At 33.2% G+C, this 20,038-nt stretch overlaps 2 protein-coding genes across 2 annotated transcripts; one reads left to right on the forward strand and one right to left on the reverse strand.

Moving 5' to 3' along the window:
* The first annotated feature begins 3,143 nt into the window (after positions 1–3,143).
* LOC106109504 lies at positions 3,144–6,332 on the forward strand. The gene is made up of 5 exons (XM_013291024.1): positions 3,144–3,291; positions 5,083–5,215; positions 5,422–5,559; positions 5,764–5,925; positions 6,012–6,332. Exons 1-5 carry the CDS (start codon positions 3,286–3,288, stop codon positions 6,029–6,031), a joined length of 459 nt encoding a protein of 152 aa, XP_013146478.1. The 5' UTR covers positions 3,144–3,285; the 3' UTR covers positions 6,032–6,332.
* A 336-nt stretch (positions 6,333–6,668) lies between these two features.
* LOC106109492 (muscle M-line assembly protein unc-89-like) lies at positions 6,669–20,034 on the reverse strand (the record flags this gene model as incomplete). Its single annotated transcript, XM_013291011.1, has 16 exons — positions 6,669–7,266; positions 7,862–8,167; positions 8,461–8,655; positions 8,920–9,024; positions 9,151–9,444; positions 9,550–9,852; positions 9,985–10,697; positions 10,848–10,989; positions 11,084–11,371; positions 11,454–12,830; positions 12,978–13,949; positions 14,024–14,176; positions 14,490–14,600; positions 15,256–15,300; positions 15,960–18,116; positions 19,518–20,034. Coding segments are annotated over 16 exons (7,875 nt in total), but the record flags the coding sequence as incomplete, so codon positions are not given.
* Between the last annotated feature and the right edge of the window lie 4 nt (positions 20,035–20,038).

Here is a 20,038-nt window from a genome sequence, read left to right on the forward strand (position 1 = left end):
GTATGAACAGCTTCATACAATCCCATACGTTCTATTTTGACACATAGTTACCGCCTAGCGTTTTCGCGTCCGTGCGAACGCTCGCTTAGGCGGTATTTTATCTGTCTGATGCTGCTTTGTTGAAATTAAATTTAAAATAGAATTTATAGAAAAGAATACTTATGGAATGAAAACAATTTATTTTAAATCGTTAAATTTTAATTAACTAGCTTAATTAATCCGACGGCTTATCGAGAATTCCACTACGATACGATGTTCGGATAAAGATAAATTAATTAACTGAAACAATTTCATTTAAGAGGATTATTAAAACCTTACCTAAGTATGAAACAAAATTATTTAATCTAGCGATGAGATAATTAAGCTTGAAGTATCTTAACTGCTTAAAGTAAAAACTGCAAAATAAAAGATTATGGTTTCGAATTTTAATAAGATTTTATAATTAAAACTAGTAAATTATTTTCAGAATTTGTACTTTTTCTCTGACTAAAAAAAAATTATTGAAAATTTTATTTTAATACGAGACTAACTTTTATTTAATCAGAAATCTTCATCCGTATTAAACATGCAAATTAAAACCAGAGAGCATTTTAACAATAAATCAAGCGAATTAAAAACTCTGATATACAAAATTATCCAATTACTCTATCTTGTATACTCGAAATTCATAATTATTATTTAACCAAACGAAGAATTTATTCATAGTTTTGTGTATATTGTTAAAATATAATTCAGAAATTAATTATTTACAATATTGTGAATGAACGTCGGTGGCTCGGGGGTTTAAGCGCTTGACTTGAGTTCGAATCCCGTCATGTACCTGTGAATGTGATTTTCGATTCTCGAATGTCATAAGTATGTAATTTACCCGACATTCTTACGGTGAAGGACAACATCGCGATGCCTGCATATCGGCGAAGAAATTCAAAAATATGTGTGAAGTCGACCAATCTGCATTGGGCCAGCGTTTGACTATGGCCTAGTCACCCCTTACTTAAGGTAGGCTCCGAGCCCCCTTAGTGAGGACAAAGGAGGCCTAATTTTAGTACCTTCTCTTTACCACCCTTTTCTTATAAGAAGAGGATGGGAAGAGGAAGTGGATTTGACGGTGGAGGAGATGCATAGAAAGGGGAAATATCCTCTTTATGTGCGTCTCCGTCTCCGTCGGATAAGGGTACGCTACGCATCTGCAATTGCGGATGTCTATGGGCAGCGGTTGCTTCGCAATTTTGGCGGATTAAGGTGGCCCTTTGCTCGTTTGCCAACTTATATTATAAAAAACAAGTGAGCTGGTGATTAACGAATTATCTGACTTAAATCACAATTGTAAATATTTAATGTTTAACAAATAAGTTCGATTTAATACGATTAAAAGAATCATTTCCGCGCAACACCTTCCTCCCAATCTGCAATATACGCAACTATGAACCGTAACGTTAATTAAAATGCACAGAAATAAACGTTACAAATTCAAACATCCCGGAATTGCGAAATTCATGCGAAATTAAATTCATTTATGCATTGCGGTGTTACAGTTATGTTTCGTAAATGAATTTTTCCCGTTTGAAATCGATCGCCGTGATATCTCATAGATGGTACAATGTATCAAGTAAGCAAGGTTTCCTTAAGAAAAACATTCTACCGATAATGAAAAAATCTTATACCAGAGATAAAAATAAATCATTCATATCTAACTAATATTATAAATGCGAAAGTTTAGATGGATGGATGTTAGAGTTTGTAGCTTTAACGACTGAACGGATTTCGGTGAAATTTGGCATAGATGTAGAGGATAGTCTTAATGAACATATAGGCTACCTACATTTTTTTAATTCCACGTGGACAGATTCGCAGACGGAAGCTAGTAACAAATAAAACGTCAAATAGAAACGTTAGCAATTTTGTTGCAGCATTCAAATATAAGAAACTTACTTTTAAATGTTATATTAAAAATTCGGTTTTATTCAGAAACATTTTTAAAGTATTTTCCAGACATCCAAATGAAATTACAGTCTTTTTATTTGCAACTCGCAGAGGGCAGACGATGTAAAAAGAAAGAAATGTCTAGATGCAAAAGTGTTCAGAGTTCTATGCGCACCGAATACTTTTGAAAGATCTAAAATAGATTTCAACACCAGGTGTTCACTTTAAATTGTTCATTTATGTCAACCTACATTTTTAAACTCAACAATTTTAATCTATGACAAAAACCGGCGATGTAAAATATCGCGTTTTATCATTTTTTTAAGACGCAATACTCGTAATCATATGTGAATGTTATACATAAATGCGAAAGTTACGATGGATGAATGGATGTTTGTTAGCGTTTGTAGCCTAAACGGCTGAACGGATCTCCATGAAATTTGGCGCAGGTCTAGAGAATAGTCTGGAAGAACACATAGGCTACTTTTATCCCGAGAATAGCGATAGTTCCCGTGGGATTCACTAATTTAGTTTTTTAATGTTTAATCGATCACTCTGCAGCGCTTCAACATATCTTATTGAAATTTGGCACAGATATAAAACAAAGTCTGGAGTACATACGGGATAAGGTTTATTCACGAGAAATGTCCAGTTCCCGAGGGATACGTAGCTTTTTGTTATTTACATAGTTTGTATGTTGTTTAATACCACCCGGATGAAATTATTTCTTCTGTTATCTATGATTGTACTGAAGTTACAGATGTTCCATAATGGGTTGATTTGATTAATATTAGAGCATGGTCTGATAGAAAAAAGTTTGATAAAATCTTATTTATCTTAGTTTTCGCTAAATATCAAGCGTAAATAAAAATATTTCTAGAAACTTCTTCGGTTAAACAAAATAAAAAAATTTCAACACTATTTCTCGTTTACCTTTAAAAGGTATTTAAAGTTTAAATGGTACTTAAAAACGAGAACCAATGAACACGTCGCATCAAAACAAAACGAATCGAGCTACGCATTAAATCTGTTAGTTAATTGGCGTCTCGCCAGAAAAAAAAACCAAAGTCGTCCCGCGAAGGAAATCCGATCATTCCCGGAAAAGGTAATAAATCTTGTTGGGCCGTAGATAGAGAGATGTTACGGGTGTGTCCGGGGGGAAGCGGGAGTATCGGGCGAGGTACAGGAGCAGGAGTATGTAGTGTACAGTGGTACTGTACCAGTCCCGGGTGTAGTAAGGGACAGATCAATAGCTAAGCGTCCTCTCTCCGAGTCTCGGAGTCTCTACGTCGCGCACTCGCGTACCGTACCTCGTCCGGACAGCACGCACTTCACCCTACCACACGAAATACAACTGCGAAAATGGAGGTAAGCATATTTTAACTTTATGAAATTCTTATTAATCTTCTTTACAGGTTGTATTCAAAACAATTTAGAATTAAAGCGACTTTTTAGCGATATATTACATCACATGGATTTTTTAAAATATCTGTAATTTAAAAACGTTCATTTGTTTTTAAAATTAACCACTTTATTAATAACGATAAACGAATATTGGATTATTTATAATTGTGTTAAAACACAATGTGTTTATAATTACATATTGCATTAAAAAAAATGGCTTTCGTTTTACGCGTGAATATTAATAATTTGTTGCACTGAATCTGGAAACAGTTTTGATAAAAATCGGGAACAATACAGGGCTAAAAATTATTAAGAATTTTATTTTTATTATATTGTGTGTGTTCCGCTGTCATCTGAGTCCGATAGAAATATTGTGCCGGATTCCGTAACCTATGCAATTTAATCCGTCCCGCTCTAACACGCAGCATGTTAAACTCGTAGATACCATATGTAGGTATTTTTATGGGTCTTTTTGTGGAATGCAGCCTCTTCGGACTTTTTTGTTTTGCCTCCGTGTAAATCAATACTTGTCCCACGGCGTAAAATAAAGATGGAAACTAGTGTTACATTACGTATGTACTTTGTCGCCTTTGTTTCTTTAAGTTCCGGGGGTCTTTGTTCGAATTTTAGGTCAGGGATGCAATTCAGCTACGAGATGTCGCCACTTGACATCAGTTTTAGCGGCAAAATTTGTTTATTTATATTCAGTTATAGTATCCCAAAAATTGCTTATGAGATATTAGGAAAATATTAAGAAGATAGACCCGGATACCGGCCCTGGATGTTTCCTGTACAGACAGAAAAACAATAAATTGTTATCATCACACTCGTTATCAGATAGAAGTGGCAAGCGACTCATTGAGTTTATTTTCGTATTGAGTCCGTAACTGTGAAACAATAAAGTCGTTGACTGGGCACTATCATTTGTTCGTCGTTATTAATAAACATAATTGATATGAATTTACAAATTGCTCTCCTAAACCACAATTCATCTTCTTGATAACACACGAGGAAAATAATATTAAAACAAGTAACATTTTTATTCGGAATGATTTTAAATCTAAAATAATTTTATTCTAATTGAAATAAAATATTTCCTTAAACTTAAAGCGTTCGATGAAAACTTTTAAATGAGAAAAAGTTCAATCAAACATTTCATTTATGAAAAATAATTTCTGCTCTCCATTAAATATCAGAGCTATTGCGAAATTTCAAAATATAAATTTAATTGCGCAGCGAATATAAAAACTTAACTTTCTAACTACTCTATTACGTCAATTGGCGTTACTTTAGCAATTCCTTAATGAAGATTTCTTTTTTTAATCTTCACTAAGGGAAATCTTAAGTAACCATTAAACAAGTCGTGAATGAAGACGAGTAGTTTGAAATACATTTCATAGCAATTAATTATTAAATTAAATACATCCATTTGCTTGCGTGATTTTCTAAATGATTTTGTTGTTTTAAATTAAATTGTAACTCAGTAATTCGTGTTTTATGCATGTAGGTGGTGGAGGATAATAAAAAAATGTTTTTTTTTCTTAAAGAAAATGTGAGGAATTGTTATTGTTATATAGATGTTACGTTAACACGGCGTAATTATTGCTAGCTTTGCGCCTCCGATGTTTATTGGAATTTATGAACTTTTAAAAAAGAGGTTTACATTTTTTTTTGATATTATAATTGTAACTAAATATTTAAAAAAGTCGTCTGCAGTTTGAATACAATGTGGTAAATGATATGACTTTTTTGCAGAATAAACATCGCGGTTGGATGGTCGCTGGTTTGATTCTACTGCTGGTTGCTATAGCCGCAGCTGAAGGGGAGGTTTTTGAGAAGGACGATCACGAACTGCTCGTCCGTAACGAAAGAGGCGCTAAAAGTAGAGGTAGGTGTCGGTAATATGTCGTTAAAAAAGAAAATTTTGCTAAAGCCTAACTACGAAAGATTGTTGATTAATTATTGTAACTAGATCTTATTATTTTATCCCATCCTCACGTAACTTTACGTTAAAAATGTCGATTTCAATTGACATTAAATTAAAATTACCAATATTTTGTATTCAAATATGTAAGGTATGTCATATTTGTTCAGAGACGTGCCGCTACGTGCGAGGCGCTTGGTCCGAATGCGATTCCAAGACGAACATACGTTCGCGAACGCTTACTTTGAAAAAAGGGGATGTTTCGAACTGCGAGCGTACAAAGACGATTCAGAAAAAATGTAAAAAAGGTAACATTACACTTGTTTTGTTGAATAAAGGAATTACTGTAATGAATACTATTCAGCACAGTTATTGTATGTATGTAATATGTTAAAAACAATAACTGAAGACGTGTAATATTTTTATCTGATTGCATTCCATAAAAAGAAACAAATAAATATATTGTTCACTTGTAGATGTAGTGAAAAATATAGGTATTGTTTTGTTACTAGCATGCCGTTACGAGAAATCATCATGGAGCGAGTGTAGCCCCAATGGGGAGATGTCCAGAACTGATATGTTGAAAGCAAACAGCGACCCGACTTGCGATCAAAGCCGACGCATTACTAAAAAATGCAACAAAAACAAACAAGTCAAGTCCACCAAAGATAAGGGTAAGACGTTTAGAAAAAAATAAAAGAAAAACTGCTTAACTCACGTATTGTTCGATGAAATTATATATTTTCTATTTTTTTTACAGGTCGCAGAAATCGCCAGTAAAGTGTTTGTAGCTGTGCCTACTATTTAGATTATAACAACGTTTTTATTATAAAATTGTCATGATTGTTCGTTGATTCTAATTTATGTAATAGTGCCAATATCTGTTAGTATCATAAAGAGTTGGTTTTAAAGTTATTGGATTGTATTTTAAGCATTTATTAGTAACGATGTAATAACAATACAGTTTTACTCTTTGACATTTTAATGTGCGAATCTTGAACTTTAAAACTCGTAATTAGATGCCTTTTCATTTTATAATATTAATAAGTGAAATATTTGATATTAAATAAATGAGTACTTAGCTGTGTTCTTTATTTAAGCCCCATATAATCTATGTTTACCTGACAGAAGGCCAAAGAGTAACACATAAATCTACTATAGAGCAGACACTAGGAACATTTTTCAGTTGTACCAGAGGCAAAAAAATCCGTGTTAACGAAAACATGCTACCTATAGGTAAAAAGTTGAGTCCTGTTGACAAAAGCCAAACTAACTATTCAACAAGCAAATTTTAAGTTGTCCAATAAATTATGTATAACTTGCTTGTTGTATCCATGAAAAAATATCCGCTTGTAACAAGAAGGGTAGGAAGGGTGGTATACATCCTGTATTGAATTTTGTAGTAAAAAACGTGTTATTTGGGTTGCTATTATTTATTTAATTTTTCAATTTTTTTTAAATAAAATTCGATGTATATTATTTAAGTCTTATCGATTATTTAAAAAATAATGCACCTATATTTTAAACGTCTCCCAAAGAAAGAAAATAAAGATAAGGCTTAAATGTTAACATCAAATTTTACAAAAATACATTATTAAACATATTTTTTAATAAATAAATAATTTAGCTTATCATCTATAATAAATATTTCCTTTTAAATTACATTCATATAAAAATGGTAACAAACTTTAAGCGAGATAGAATACAAGATGGACGCTCTTCAAAATTTAGTCTAACGGTTACTATACGCGGACTATATGAACAATAAATTTTGTTCTGAAATATCACAGGTCAATGTTCGAACGTGCGTTTATAAGTTCACTTGAACAGTTGTTTGGCGTAGTACCATATTCTGAAGAAGTACTCGTCACGTCGCAAGAGGGAGCCACGGGCGTACGATCGTATATCTGCGTCCATATTGTGTTCGCGGAGCCACGAAGTCGTCGTTTGCGTACTGAAAGACGTCGGCTCCGTCATCTCTGTTTGTTCATAAGGTTCCTCATCCGCATACGAATCTGTACAAATTATAATCACGTTATTACATGGTTTAGTAACTGATTGAAGAAAATGGGAGTCCGCAAAAACTGATAACGAATGATAATCTCGGTCGAACCTAATTTTTCTTATACCTAGATCCTGAAAATGTACCCCATTAAACGTACATGTTTTTACGCATTTGCTTAAATAAATAGTATGTAATGTTATTATCAACGGAATCTATACAATCAATCGACTCAATGGGAAAAAAATCACAGCATATTTTTGAATAATTATTTCTTTAATAAAAAACCCTTCACTGACGACACGCTTAAGGCTATCTATTTTCACGCTATCAAACTTATGGGGTAAATAAATTGGAAAAAACCTTCATGTGGGAAAGGTATCATGAACTACAAGCTACCAACATTAAAAAAGCAAAATTGCGAAGGTAACGGTAATTGCTGTCCAATGTCATTAGCCTTTGTTGTCATTTGTGCATTTGATTTTTGACATTTGCAATTGATAATTTGACAAATGTAAACAATAATTTAAAGTATTTAGTTATAACTAAATACTTTAAGATGAAGCCGCAATGGAACAGCTAGTTTTATAGAGTTAATAAATATTTACCTTCTCCAGGAATTACTTTAAATGGTTCATCGGATTCAAGCGGTTCGCTGATACCAATTTCGTTGCGAGCGTATATTCTTATCATGTAGGTATGGTTCTCACTCAAATCCTTGATATTGAATTTCAGTGTTTGACTGTCTACTTTTCCAACTTCCATCCACATCGTCTTCGTCACATCACGGATGGCTATGTTGTAGCCCAGAAGAGGTGCACCTCCGTCCCATTCCGGCGTTCCCCAAGACGTCATTACAATGTTGTTGCCTACTGTTCGAATTTCTAATGGCCCAATTGGTGGAGAAGGTACAGCTGAAATAGAAATTGACAAATTAATAACTGACTTTAGTTACGTACGTCAACGAGATATTCAGCAACTTACATTTGCGATACACTTTTCGTTCTTTTTTACATTCATATATCATGATAAAACTTTCATAACATAAAATTCAATTTTCAACTACATTTATGGATTTTGTCATGTATCTGAGTTACGAATAACTATGTCTTTTACAATTAAGTATTATAACTTTATAACGAGCTCGGTAAAAAGCAAATATATGAATAGGAATTGACGTATGAATTATTGTGAACAAATTACTTACTTGCATGTTTCTCCAAATGTACTAATTCAGATTCTGTCGGTAAACTAATGCCAATTACATTTTCGGCAGATATTCTGAATATGAGATCTTCCTTTTCTCGAATGTTCTCAATACAATGCTCATACGTTGAACCATTTACTGTGATTATTTTCGTCCATGATTTTCTGTTTACTGTCGTATACTCTATTATGTAATCTGAAATTGATTTTTTTTATTTATATAAGTACCGTTAAGAAAAAAATTCGTACCACGCTGTAGTGGGCGAATCACTAGACTATTGTCACACTCGAACTGACAGCTGTCAATGTCATTAGAAGAATTGATTTTTTGCGCGCTTTCTTGGCGGGACCTCTAGTTCAGTGTTTAAATTAATATCGCTAGTTATCATTACATAATTGTTTCCATTAACGTTTTGAAGTATTACATAACGATTTTAGTTAGTAAATATTAAAATCTTACTTGTTATAATGCTGCCGCCATCACTTTCTGGTGCCATCCACGAAAGCGTAACAGACCTCGAGGTAATTTCTCTTACCACAACGTTTAGAGGTTGAGAAGGTGGAGCTAAAAGAGTAAATTAAGTTTAAAATTCAAAGTGCCATTAATAGAGATGAGAAAAAACAACATTAAATAAGATATTATTGGTAATAGTGTGTAAAACATTTTGTTAAAATAATAAAGGATAATTACATAAAGTTTTCCCAATAATAATTTCTTGTTCGGGAATATATGGTAAGCTCACACCAATTTCGTTTCTGGCGTATATTCTCAATTTGTATGTCATATTTGCACGCAGTTTTTCTATTCTGGCCGTGGTGTTTGTCACTGTGGCGACGTGTTTCCATTTCTTGCCGTCTTTTACTTCCACAGTGTAGTCCAGTATAGCTGAACCACCATTTCTTTCCGGTGGTGACCAAGTTATTGTTACAGAATCAGTAGTTATGCCGTAAATACCTAACGGGCCCAACGGCGGTGATGGTACGTCTGTAATGAATTAAATATATTAAATTAATAACTACTGTAAATATCAATTTAATAAAAAAGTGCAAAAGTCATCGTAGAACTCGAAGTTCATCAGATTTCACTTACCCAAAGCTGTCTTAATTACTATTGCCTCACTTTCTAATGCTTCAGAAACCCCAATAGGATTTATGGCCGTTATTCTAAATTTATAACTATTATTTTCATTCAATCCTTGGAAGCAATACGTCGTCACTTCTTTATCAACATCAGCCACCTTAAGCCATTGCTTTATTTCCGGGTCATATTTTTCAACTGCGTATTTTGTTAGATCTAATCCGCCGTCGTCCAAAGGAGGTTTCCATTGAATTGTGACAGATTCTTTGCTTATTTCCTTCATAACAACAGGACCTTCCGGTTTACTTGGTACATCTGTTGAAATAAATATTACACTTATTCTGAATTTCCTGTCCTATAAAAGGCTTATTCTTTCGTAAAATTAATATGAAAAGTTTGTTTAACAAGAAGTAACTTTCACAAGATAATTAAATTAAAAAAACTTACCATATACACTTAAGTTGACATCGTAAGAAGTGGAACCAGCGATATTATAAGCTTCAATTGTATATTTGGCGCTGTGGACCCTTTCAACTTTAGGAATGTTTATCACGCTAACGTCATCCTTAATTGTTTTACGGATATCGCTTGAATCATCGATCTTAGACCCATTTCTATACCAAACAATTTGCGGTTTGGGTATACCTTCAATAGTGGCAGTAACAGACCATTTATCATTGACTCTTAACTTTTGTGTCGTCTCGATTTCCGTTATATGTATGATTGGTTTCTGTTGTACTTCTATGTTACACGATGTTTCTACTTCACCGTAATCATTTACAGCAACACATTTGTATTCCCCTTGAGATTGTTCCTCCACCGAAATAATAAGTGTTGCTACTCTATTGACATATGTAGATTTCGAAGTAATAATTTTCTTTCCATCTTTAAACCATGTAACTTTTGGTTGCGGCATACCTCCAAATATACAAGTCAGCTCTACATCTTCGTTTGGAGTTCCTATTACATCTTTTAGTGGTTTTTCTACAGAGGGTGGTTGTTTTGTTACCTTTTTCTTTATGAGTATAAATTCAGAGCATTCTGAAGATTCACTTACACCAACTTCATTGACCGCAAATACTCTGAATCGATAATAAGTATCAACCTTTAAATTTTTAATGTAGACTTGAGTTTTCGTGATATTTTCGATTGATATCCATCTAAAAATTGAAAATTAAAGTAATAATAATAATAAAAGTTAATAAAGTTACATAGTAAATTTGCAGGATAAATTAATTAGAGGTTGTTCACAGTTATAATATTAAAATTATAAAGTAAAAAAATGTACATTGTTAATTTGAGAGACTTACTCGGAAGTATTCTTTTCTTGATATTCAACAATGTAACAAGTAACCTCCGAAAATCCATTACTCTTTGGTTCATCCCAAAATATGTTTATAGATGTGTCATCAACCTCCAATACGTTAGGTTTTCCAGGTGGAGATGGAATATCTGCAAACACGTTTGAAATGTTAATATCTCCGGAAGAAATAGATTTATTTAAAGCATTATCTTATGTATAGTAGTATGTGAAATTTCACGTTACCTGTAATGATGACATTGATATCAACATCTGCTTTTCCGCAGTTGTTTTCTAGACGAAGTTTATAAATGCCAGCATCCGTATTATCGACTTTTTTAATAGTGAGGCTAGCACTTTTAGAGTCTATGAATGGTTTTGTATGCTTGGATCTTTTTATTATCTTAGAATTAACTATCCATTCATCATTAGGTTTAGGAACAGCCTCGTAACTGACAATTATTGTTACGTCACTTCCTTTCTTTATTTTGTATTCCTTTACGTAGTCTAAGATTTTAGGAGAGAATTCTGTAACTGTAAAAATACACTTAAATTAATAAATATCTAAATAAATGTACAATGTTTTAAACTTTTTCTGGTTTAAATTTTTACTCACCTTCAACTTTTAACTTCGTCGAACACATCGCGTCTAACAATACACAAGAATATTCACCTTGGTCTTCTTCCAGACATTTTCTAATAATTAGAGTGCGTTTTTTACCATCAGATATTAAAGTAAACTTTTCTGAGTCTTCAATTTTATTTTTTCTCTTTAGCCAAGTAACGTCATATTGTTCATCTGGTATTTCGACAGTTAAATATGCATCTGAATATGCCGGGACTATGATAAATTCAGGCAGACGCAAGGTAAAATCTATTGTTGGTGTATCAACAGTAAGTGTGGCTGTGCATTTATCATTACCTACAACGCATGCGTATTCACCCGCGTCACTATCATCACAGTCATAAATCTTTAACTTTTGTTTTTTACCATCAATAGTAAGTTGAATGTGATTTGAAAATTGTATTTCCATGTCGTCTTTATACCATTGTACTAAAGCATCACCTTTTGTCAGTTCAATTTCAAATGTTGCTTTGTTACCTTTCTTTACTCTTTGATCTGTAAGACGTGATATGATTTCGGGAGGCAATTCGACAACTGTCACTTCTGCAGTACATGCATCATCACGTAATATACAAGTGTATTCCCCTTCGTCATGTACTGAAGTATTCCTGATAAATAATTTTCGAACATTCCCTCGTTTTTCAAAATCGTATTTGTTTTTCTTAGGCTTAATAATTTTACCTTCTTTTTCCCACAATACATCTGCGGTTTCTGAATTAATTTCTACTTCCAGGATTGCAACATCTTTTTCTTTAACTTCGAAATCTTGTAATTTTCTTATAAATTCTGGAGTGGTCTCATGGACTATTAAGTCTGTGCTGGTTTCTTGATCTTTCACGATACATTTTATCTTTCCAGTATCAGTAAGTTTAGTTTTCTTAATTTTCAATTTATGAATTCGGGATTCTTGTATTATTTCCCTGTGATCCATTCCACTTAACTCTTTGTTATTGTGGTACCATTTTGTAGAAACCGTGTGAGATGTTTCGCATTCTAAAATAACTAGTTTTCCTTCTTCGACCTCATAAGATTTATGGAGATTTTTAACAAATACAACTTTATCTACATCAATGGTCACACGAGCGCCATGAGATGCCTTACCAGCACTATTAGACGCTACACATTTGTAGTCTCCAGAATCAATTTCAGAATCTACATTACGTATAACTAGCTCGATATTTTCACCATCAAAAGCTTGGGTAATGGTATCGGAGGGAGTTATTACTTTATTATTTCTATACCACGTTATAGTGGGAACAGGGTTACCCGTTACTTTGGCAAACAGTTTAATAGTACCTTTTTCGTTAACAGTTATTTCCTGGAATCTGTGAATGAATAATGGCGGCTCCGCATCTTCTTCAGTAGGTTCTAAAACACAAATATAAAAAGTTATGTTTAGCAAATTGTTTAAAAAATATTTTTTTATAGTAATTACGACGAAAAAAAGCAGGAAGGTCTTCTTATGCTCTATCTTATTAATTAGGTAAATTAAAAATGTTTGGCTGTGAAATTTACCTTCTATACTTATAACGGCATTAGTTTGTGTGGATCCCTCAGTATTTTTAGCCTTAAGGGTGTAAATCCCATCGTTTATTCCTTTTCTTGGTTTTATTATCGTAACAGTGTGTATGTCGCCATCAGATTTGCAGACGTCTGATTTTATCGGTTCGTTATTTTTATACCATGCTACTTTCGGTTTCGGGTTTCCAACTACTTGAACAGAGAGAACAAAACTTTCTCCTTCTCTTATAGACATGTTTTTAAGAGGTTCAATAATTTGAGGCTTTTCCTTTTGACCCGTCTTAATTTTCAGTACAATAGGTAAATTGGCTTCACCCTCTCTATTTACTGCAACCACTGTATATGTACCCTCTTGATGTTTCTTCACATTTGTTATTTTTAAAACGCTACAATACATGTGCATGTCTGATTCTGTTACTATAGAAATATTTTCGCTAGGCAATACTTCTTCACCCTTAAATAGCCAAACTATATCTGGCTCCGGAATAGCTACAAGTCTACATTCTAACAAAACATTAGAGCCTTCATCGACATACTGCGCCTTTGGTCTCTTTGAAAATGTAGGTGGAATGCCTTCTAATATATCAGCCAAAGAGGACTCCCTAGAAAGACTTTTTCTTGATAATATAGTCATTTCGGAACCATGATCCGACAACGGTGCTTCAACGGTTAATTCAGTCGTACTTGATGCAAAACCAGCTGCGTTTTTGGCTACACAAGTAAATGTACCAGCATCTTCTGGGAATACTTCTCGAATAATTAAAGTAGCAACATTATCATCATCGTAATACATTTGGAAATCCTGAGATGGTTTTATTATAGCTGTCTGTCTGAACCAAGTGATTTGCGGTCTTGGATATCCTTCCACTTGGCATTCAAATTGCACGGTAGATCCATCTGGAGTATGCTTAGGACGTAACTTTTCCACAAATATTGGCGCTATAGCCTGTTCCTCAGATGTTGGTTCTAGAAAAAAGAAAGGTATTAGTAACAGTCAAACATCTGTTTATGTAAACGTATTCGTTCAAATGACCACTTACTTTCAAATACTGGAAGCTTATCGATTTTTTCATTAAGCTTCTTTTGCAGATATGAAGTGTAATTTGCTTCATCCATTAGGTATTGTGCCGGTACCCAACCTGTTTCTTCAGTTAGATGTTTTCGAACGAACCACCAGTCTTGATTTGTAGTTTCTAATGAAAATAAACTTACTTAAATTCATGAATATATGATTAACGTAATTTTCTTTTTAATTAATTAATTAATATAGTAATAGAGAAATAGTAGTGCAGGTAAAACATAACAGCTAATTATTCAGTTGCCCATTAATTAAGTATTGTATTCGATTTCATACCCCATATAGAATGATTAAAATTATATTGTTTAAATTCCAAGTATGTTAAGGATCTCTTATAATGCCAAGCCATAAGGCAACATATAATTTGGTTACTAAAACAACATTAAAATACATATATGATGAAATAAAATGATATATGATTTGTTTACCTAAAATATATAATCGTTCACCCTCGACGAGATTTATAGCATCGTTTGTTTCTGCAACATACGAGTAAACGGCGAAAACTGTATCACCTCTGCGCACGTTGACTGGAGTTTCTGAAATAAGTAAGGTACTGATCATGAGAAAATTCGCAAACATTATAACTCCATATTCACTGGCCCTATTTATTAATTTCCGTATAATTTAGTAAATAAAATTCGCCTGCGTTGAGACAAATTAATAAAAATTAGTCCTATCCTAAACTAAGCAATGTCTACCATTAAATGTTCATTAGAATTAGAAAATAAAATCTTGCAAAAAGGAACAAAAATGCACAGTGCATTCCGGCGTGCCTTTATGGAGTAGGTTTTGCGGAGGTATACGAGTGTTTCCCCTAAGGAATAAGCTTCCACGGCTGTTGGCGCATACGGGGCCGCGGATGTGTCACCTCAGAATGTAAGGGGGACGATTGTCCCATGCTACTCTTGATAAAAATTTCACCATGTCACACGTTTATATTTGAGTTTGATTTTTAAGTAGTGAGTGAGTAGTGCAGAGTTTGGGACGTAATATTTACGTCTGAATTAAGATTTTAGGTACCTTGTTTCAATTCTGTTGTTAATTAATAACACATTTTTTTAAGTATATTGCCTCCTTTTATAGTTAAAGACATATTTACGGAAACAAAATGTAATTATATACTTGTTTTCTACTTGGCACAGAAATTAATAGGCGGTTTTTATTGATTTATATTGCTTAAATAAGACTTACCAGGGAATTCCTGCTCCCTAGCTATACTCATCGATGCATCCGCTTCTAAAATATAAATAACAATAATTAGTTAATGGGGTAGTTAAGTTAGTGGTAGTGGAGCAGTCGTGGACATGGATGATTAATCATGGATTCGTTCCAGCCAGCCCAACTTAACTGTTTCACCACCCTATACCTTAGCGATATGAGCGATCTTAGAAATAAAGTTAGCCATTTATCTAAAGTTTCTTAAAACGAAGAACTTTAGTCTATTATGACTGGATTTGGATTTTTTGTTTGCAATTAGGTCAATTGGCTTAATTAAAAGATATACAAATTATGTAATATTATTAAGGTGAACCTCCTCAGTTAAATTAATGAAAAGTCATCCATCGTTATCAAATGTAAGTTTCTTTAAGGCGAGATTCTGACAAACGCGGCAGTAGGCAGACCGACTGAGAGAAGACAGAGAAAGTAACGCTTACTTTACTTGTTTAAAAAAATATTAAAATCTCATTTGTAATATTTTGTCCTAATATCTTAAAATCCCATTTTAATAACACTAAGACGGTTTAAAATCCAAAACTACCTATAAATATATATAACTTAAAAGAGAGAAAAAATATCTATTCCGATAAAATACGTAATAATAAAAAAAATCTATCTGTTCTGGCAGAAAAAAATGCTGTTAGCGACAATTGTAATTAGTAAAAAAAAATATGTACCTTGTATTTCCAAAGGCTTTCTTGGTGTACGTTTAGTAGAAAATGTAAGGTTTTCTTCTTCATATAAATCATTCTTCGGTTTTTTCGGTTTTAGTTCAACATTTACCTCTTCTACTTCACTTATTTCATAGTTTGGTTTCTTCGTCCTTGGTCTAATTATCATTTTAACATTTTCTTCTGATTCTACATCACTTACAACTATTTCTTCTATTTGGCTATTATCTTCAACTTCTTGAGTCACTTTGATAGAAGTTTCTGCAGACCCTTCAGCGTGGGTAGTTTTTGTTTTTGGCTTAATAATCACATGTCTGGATAGTGATACATCTTCAGCAGTGACTTTTTCTGCACGAGATTTAACATCAAAACTTACGCCCTCTTGATCGTGAACCGTGTATTTGGGCTTTTTGTCCAAAGTTATATTTACATCTTGTGTTATTTCTGGTCGCGACTTTGGTTTAAGAATGTTTGAAGTTACTTCGTCTTCGTTTGTTTTTATATATTCCGGCTGTTTCTTAAAAGGTATTATAATATCTGCTGTTTCATCCCTTACATTTTCGTCAGTTTCTATGATTTCTATCGATCCCTCTGCTTCTGTTTCTTCATAAAATTTGATTGATGTTTCATTAGCTTCTTCATTAAAGGTAGGAATTCGTTGAGGCTTTAATTTTACTTTACTCGACATCGAGATTTCTTCTTCAGCATAGGAATCTAAGTGAATGTTAAATTCTTGTTCTACATCCTCTTTTGTTTTTGTCGTTTTAGGTCTAAACGTTACTGTTTCTGGTTCGGCGTCGTCCGCTTGTGGAATGGACGGTTTTCTTATGGGTTTTAGTGTTTTCTTAATAGTGACTTCGTCTGTTATTTCTTGTACTTTCTTAATACTTGGCCTTTTAGGTTTTATTGTAAATTGTTCTGGTTCTGTTTCTTCTATCGGTTCAATTATTTCTTCTTCGTGTTTCGCTTTTAAACTTAATTTTATATCTTCAGAATCGAACATTGCTTTCTCTAATTGTGTATGTTTAATTTCAGGTAGTTTAGGCGTCGGAATGGCTACTTTTTTAAGTTTTGCGGCTTCTTTAACATTACGCGAAAGTATTCCGTTTTGACGTACACTTCCTATTGTTGCTATTAACGGCTTAGTAACGGCTGGAGGCCAATCTTTTACATATTTAATACGACTTTTTAGTTGAAATTTAGGTAACGTAACTGATGACGTATCCTGTTTCAGAGGAGCAACTGTCTTTTTCAATTTAAGCTTTTTGAATATCGGGCCTTCAGTACTATCTGCGAATTGAGGTTTACTAGGTTCAAAAGTTTTACTCTCTATTTGTTGAGGAACGAGTTTAGGATGTTTCTTTACTGGTTTTTTATCAAATGCGTTCTCATTTATTTCTATTTCACTTTCAGTTGTGGGTAGTGGCTCTATTTCATCTATTTTTTTAACCTTTTCCTCTATATCTTTTGATTTTTCTTTGTTCTTTGGGGCCTCTTTTTCAATAGGAGTAATTTTTTCACTTACGTCTTGCGTGTCAATGGAAAGTTTTGTTGGCGTTTTTTGGGTATCAGTCTTAACTACGTCTGGTTTCATTTTAGGCTCTGCAGGTTTTTGTTCTGTTTCATTTTCTTCAATTGTAAGCTTACTTGGCTCGAGGTCTTCTTCTGTTTTTGTTTTATCTAGCTTTTTAGAAATGTCTGGGAAAATTTCAGGTTTCTCTAACTCAGTTTTTTCCGCTTCCGGAATTGAAGGTATTTTGACAGGTTTTCTCTTAACCTTTGCTGCTTCTTTTACGTTTCGTGATATTTCTCCATTCTGACGAATACTTCCTAAATTGGTAAAGATAGGTTTTATTTCCTTTGGTGGCCAGTCATCAATTATTTTAATTCGGCTCTTTAGCTGGAATTTGGGCAGAGTTACAGTGGATGTTGGCTCTGGTTTAGGTTTCTGAACAGGTTTTTTCAATTTAACTTTTGTAAATTGTATATTTTCAACTTTTTCAGGGTGTTGTGGTGTTTCAACATCAACGTGTTCTACTTTAAGGGGAATTAATTTCTTTGCATTTAATTTAGGCTGTTTATCTTTTGTTTCCGTTGAATGCATGGGTTTTGTTATGTTTTCATCGAATTTTACGATGGGTACTTTTTCTAACTTCGAGTCATCTGTAAATCATAAAAATATGCAACTTAATAAAAGTCTTTCAAAATGTGACACAGGAATTTAAGAAATTATAAAAAAAAAACATCAAACCAGTTTCAAAATTATTCACCATCGCATTAACAGCAAAATACTGTATGCAATAGGACAATCACCGTTTTTTATTCACATAATTAGGTGATTTACATAAAAATTAAAAGAGACGTAATGACGTTATTCTGTCTTGTCTCACGCAAAAATCGTAGTTTTTCCCTTAGCAACAAAAATTATGCCAATATTTTAACAAATATTACAAGTACTGTAAGTAATTTTTATGAAGTTATGTATTTGTTTTTCTTATATTAAGGTAAAAAATAATTAGTACCTTTACATTTCAGTTACACAATAAAATATAATAAGACTTAAACTAATTACTGAGTATAGAAGTTTAACATTTTTTTACAAAGTACACATACACATACACATCGAGTTCATATAAAGATACAAACTACTTAGGGTAAGATTATTTACAAAATCAATGGTGTTTTCCGCATTTTTAAGTTACAAAAATGTTAATGATATTTTTTAATATTAACATTGTTTATATTCATTGTTTCTGAATTCACAATGAACATTGGAATTTCGTATGTTCATAATTTACCTGATGTTCTAGCGGCGAAGGAACATCCATGTAACCCGCACATATCGGCGGAGAAATTTAAATAAATGTGTGAAGGTAACCTTCCCGCGCTGGGCCAGCGTGTTTGACTATAACTCAGTCACCCCTAAATTAGGGTCGGGAACGAATCCCACAGTGGAAACTGATAGTGAGCTGGTGATGAAGATTTGCTTTTGATGATCGATTGACGATGATTGGTGGTAAATACGTGCATAATCTATTATCACTGTCAGAAGCCGATTAATTCCGATTAAACATTATTATAAATAAATATAAACAAATTTTAGTAGTATTTATTTTGTTGATTTATTTATTTTCTCTTCAAATACAGTCGCCTACTTGTAAATCGAATGAAATTATGTGTTTCATAATTCGTCAATAACATTTTAATAACGCTAGAATTTGAACACGATCCCACTGATGATTATACAATCATGTACAACACATATAAATATTTTGTAGTTTTGAAATAATACTTATTAGAATTTTCGTCTTTTACGTTCGCAGCTCATACAAATGTTTAATTGAACAATTAAGAATCGATTAATATCGCCGTATGCGCTATATAATCTCAAAGGAATTAAAGCGAAACTAAATGTTGAAGGTTAGTTTTGTTTGAGTTGTGCGCACGCTCTAACGACCGGTTAGTTATCTTCTATTGGTGTTGATGTGATTTCTGTTGTTTCGAGTTTGGAACATGATTTCTCTTTAATTGTGCGCTTACTTGATTTAATTTTACGTTGCTTACCATCATCACTTGAAACTTCCTGTTCCTTGGCCTCTTCTGGGAGCTCCAGCACTTGTTGAACCACAGGGACTTCTTCGAAATCTGGAGAAGTTTCTTCTTTTACGACAACATTTTCTGTCCTTAATTGATCAAATTGTACTTGTTCAGGTTTAACTTTGGTCACTTTAGCACTTTGTGTTTTGGGTAATGTATCAAGTGTAGATGTAGTGTCATCGAGTGTTTCCTCTGTTGTGTGGACTGTAATGATCGGTTGGTTATGGTCTATTTGTGTTGTTGTAATTTCTGTTGTTTCGAGTTTGGGACCTGATTTCTTTTTAACTATACGCTTACTTGTTTTAATTTTACGTGGCTTACTATCGTCACTTGGATCTTCCTCTTCATTGGTCTTTTCTGGGAGCCCCAGCACTTGTTGCACTTCAGGAACCTCTTCAAAATCTGGAGAAGTTTCTTCTTTCACAATACTTTCTGTCTTCAATTGATCAATTTGTACTTCTTCGGGTTCTTCCTCGATCACTTTAGCA

This window comes from Papilio polytes, unplaced genomic scaffold (genome assembly GCF_000836215.1).
Source record: "Papilio polytes unplaced genomic scaffold, Ppol_1.0 DF821288.1, whole genome shotgun sequence".
NCBI lineage: Eukaryota > Metazoa > Arthropoda > Insecta > Lepidoptera > Papilionidae > Papilio > Papilio polytes.

Coding starts and splice junctions, on each gene's coding strand:
- LOC106109504 (XM_013291024.1), top strand. Junction 5,216..5,421: donor AAGAGGCGCTAAAAGTAGAG/GTAGGTGTCGGT, acceptor ATATTTGTTCAG/AGACGTGCCGCTACGTGCGA. Junction 5,926..6,011: donor CAAGTCCACCAAAGATAAGG/GTAAGACGTTTA, acceptor TTTTTTTTACAG/GTCGCAGAAATCGCCAGTAA.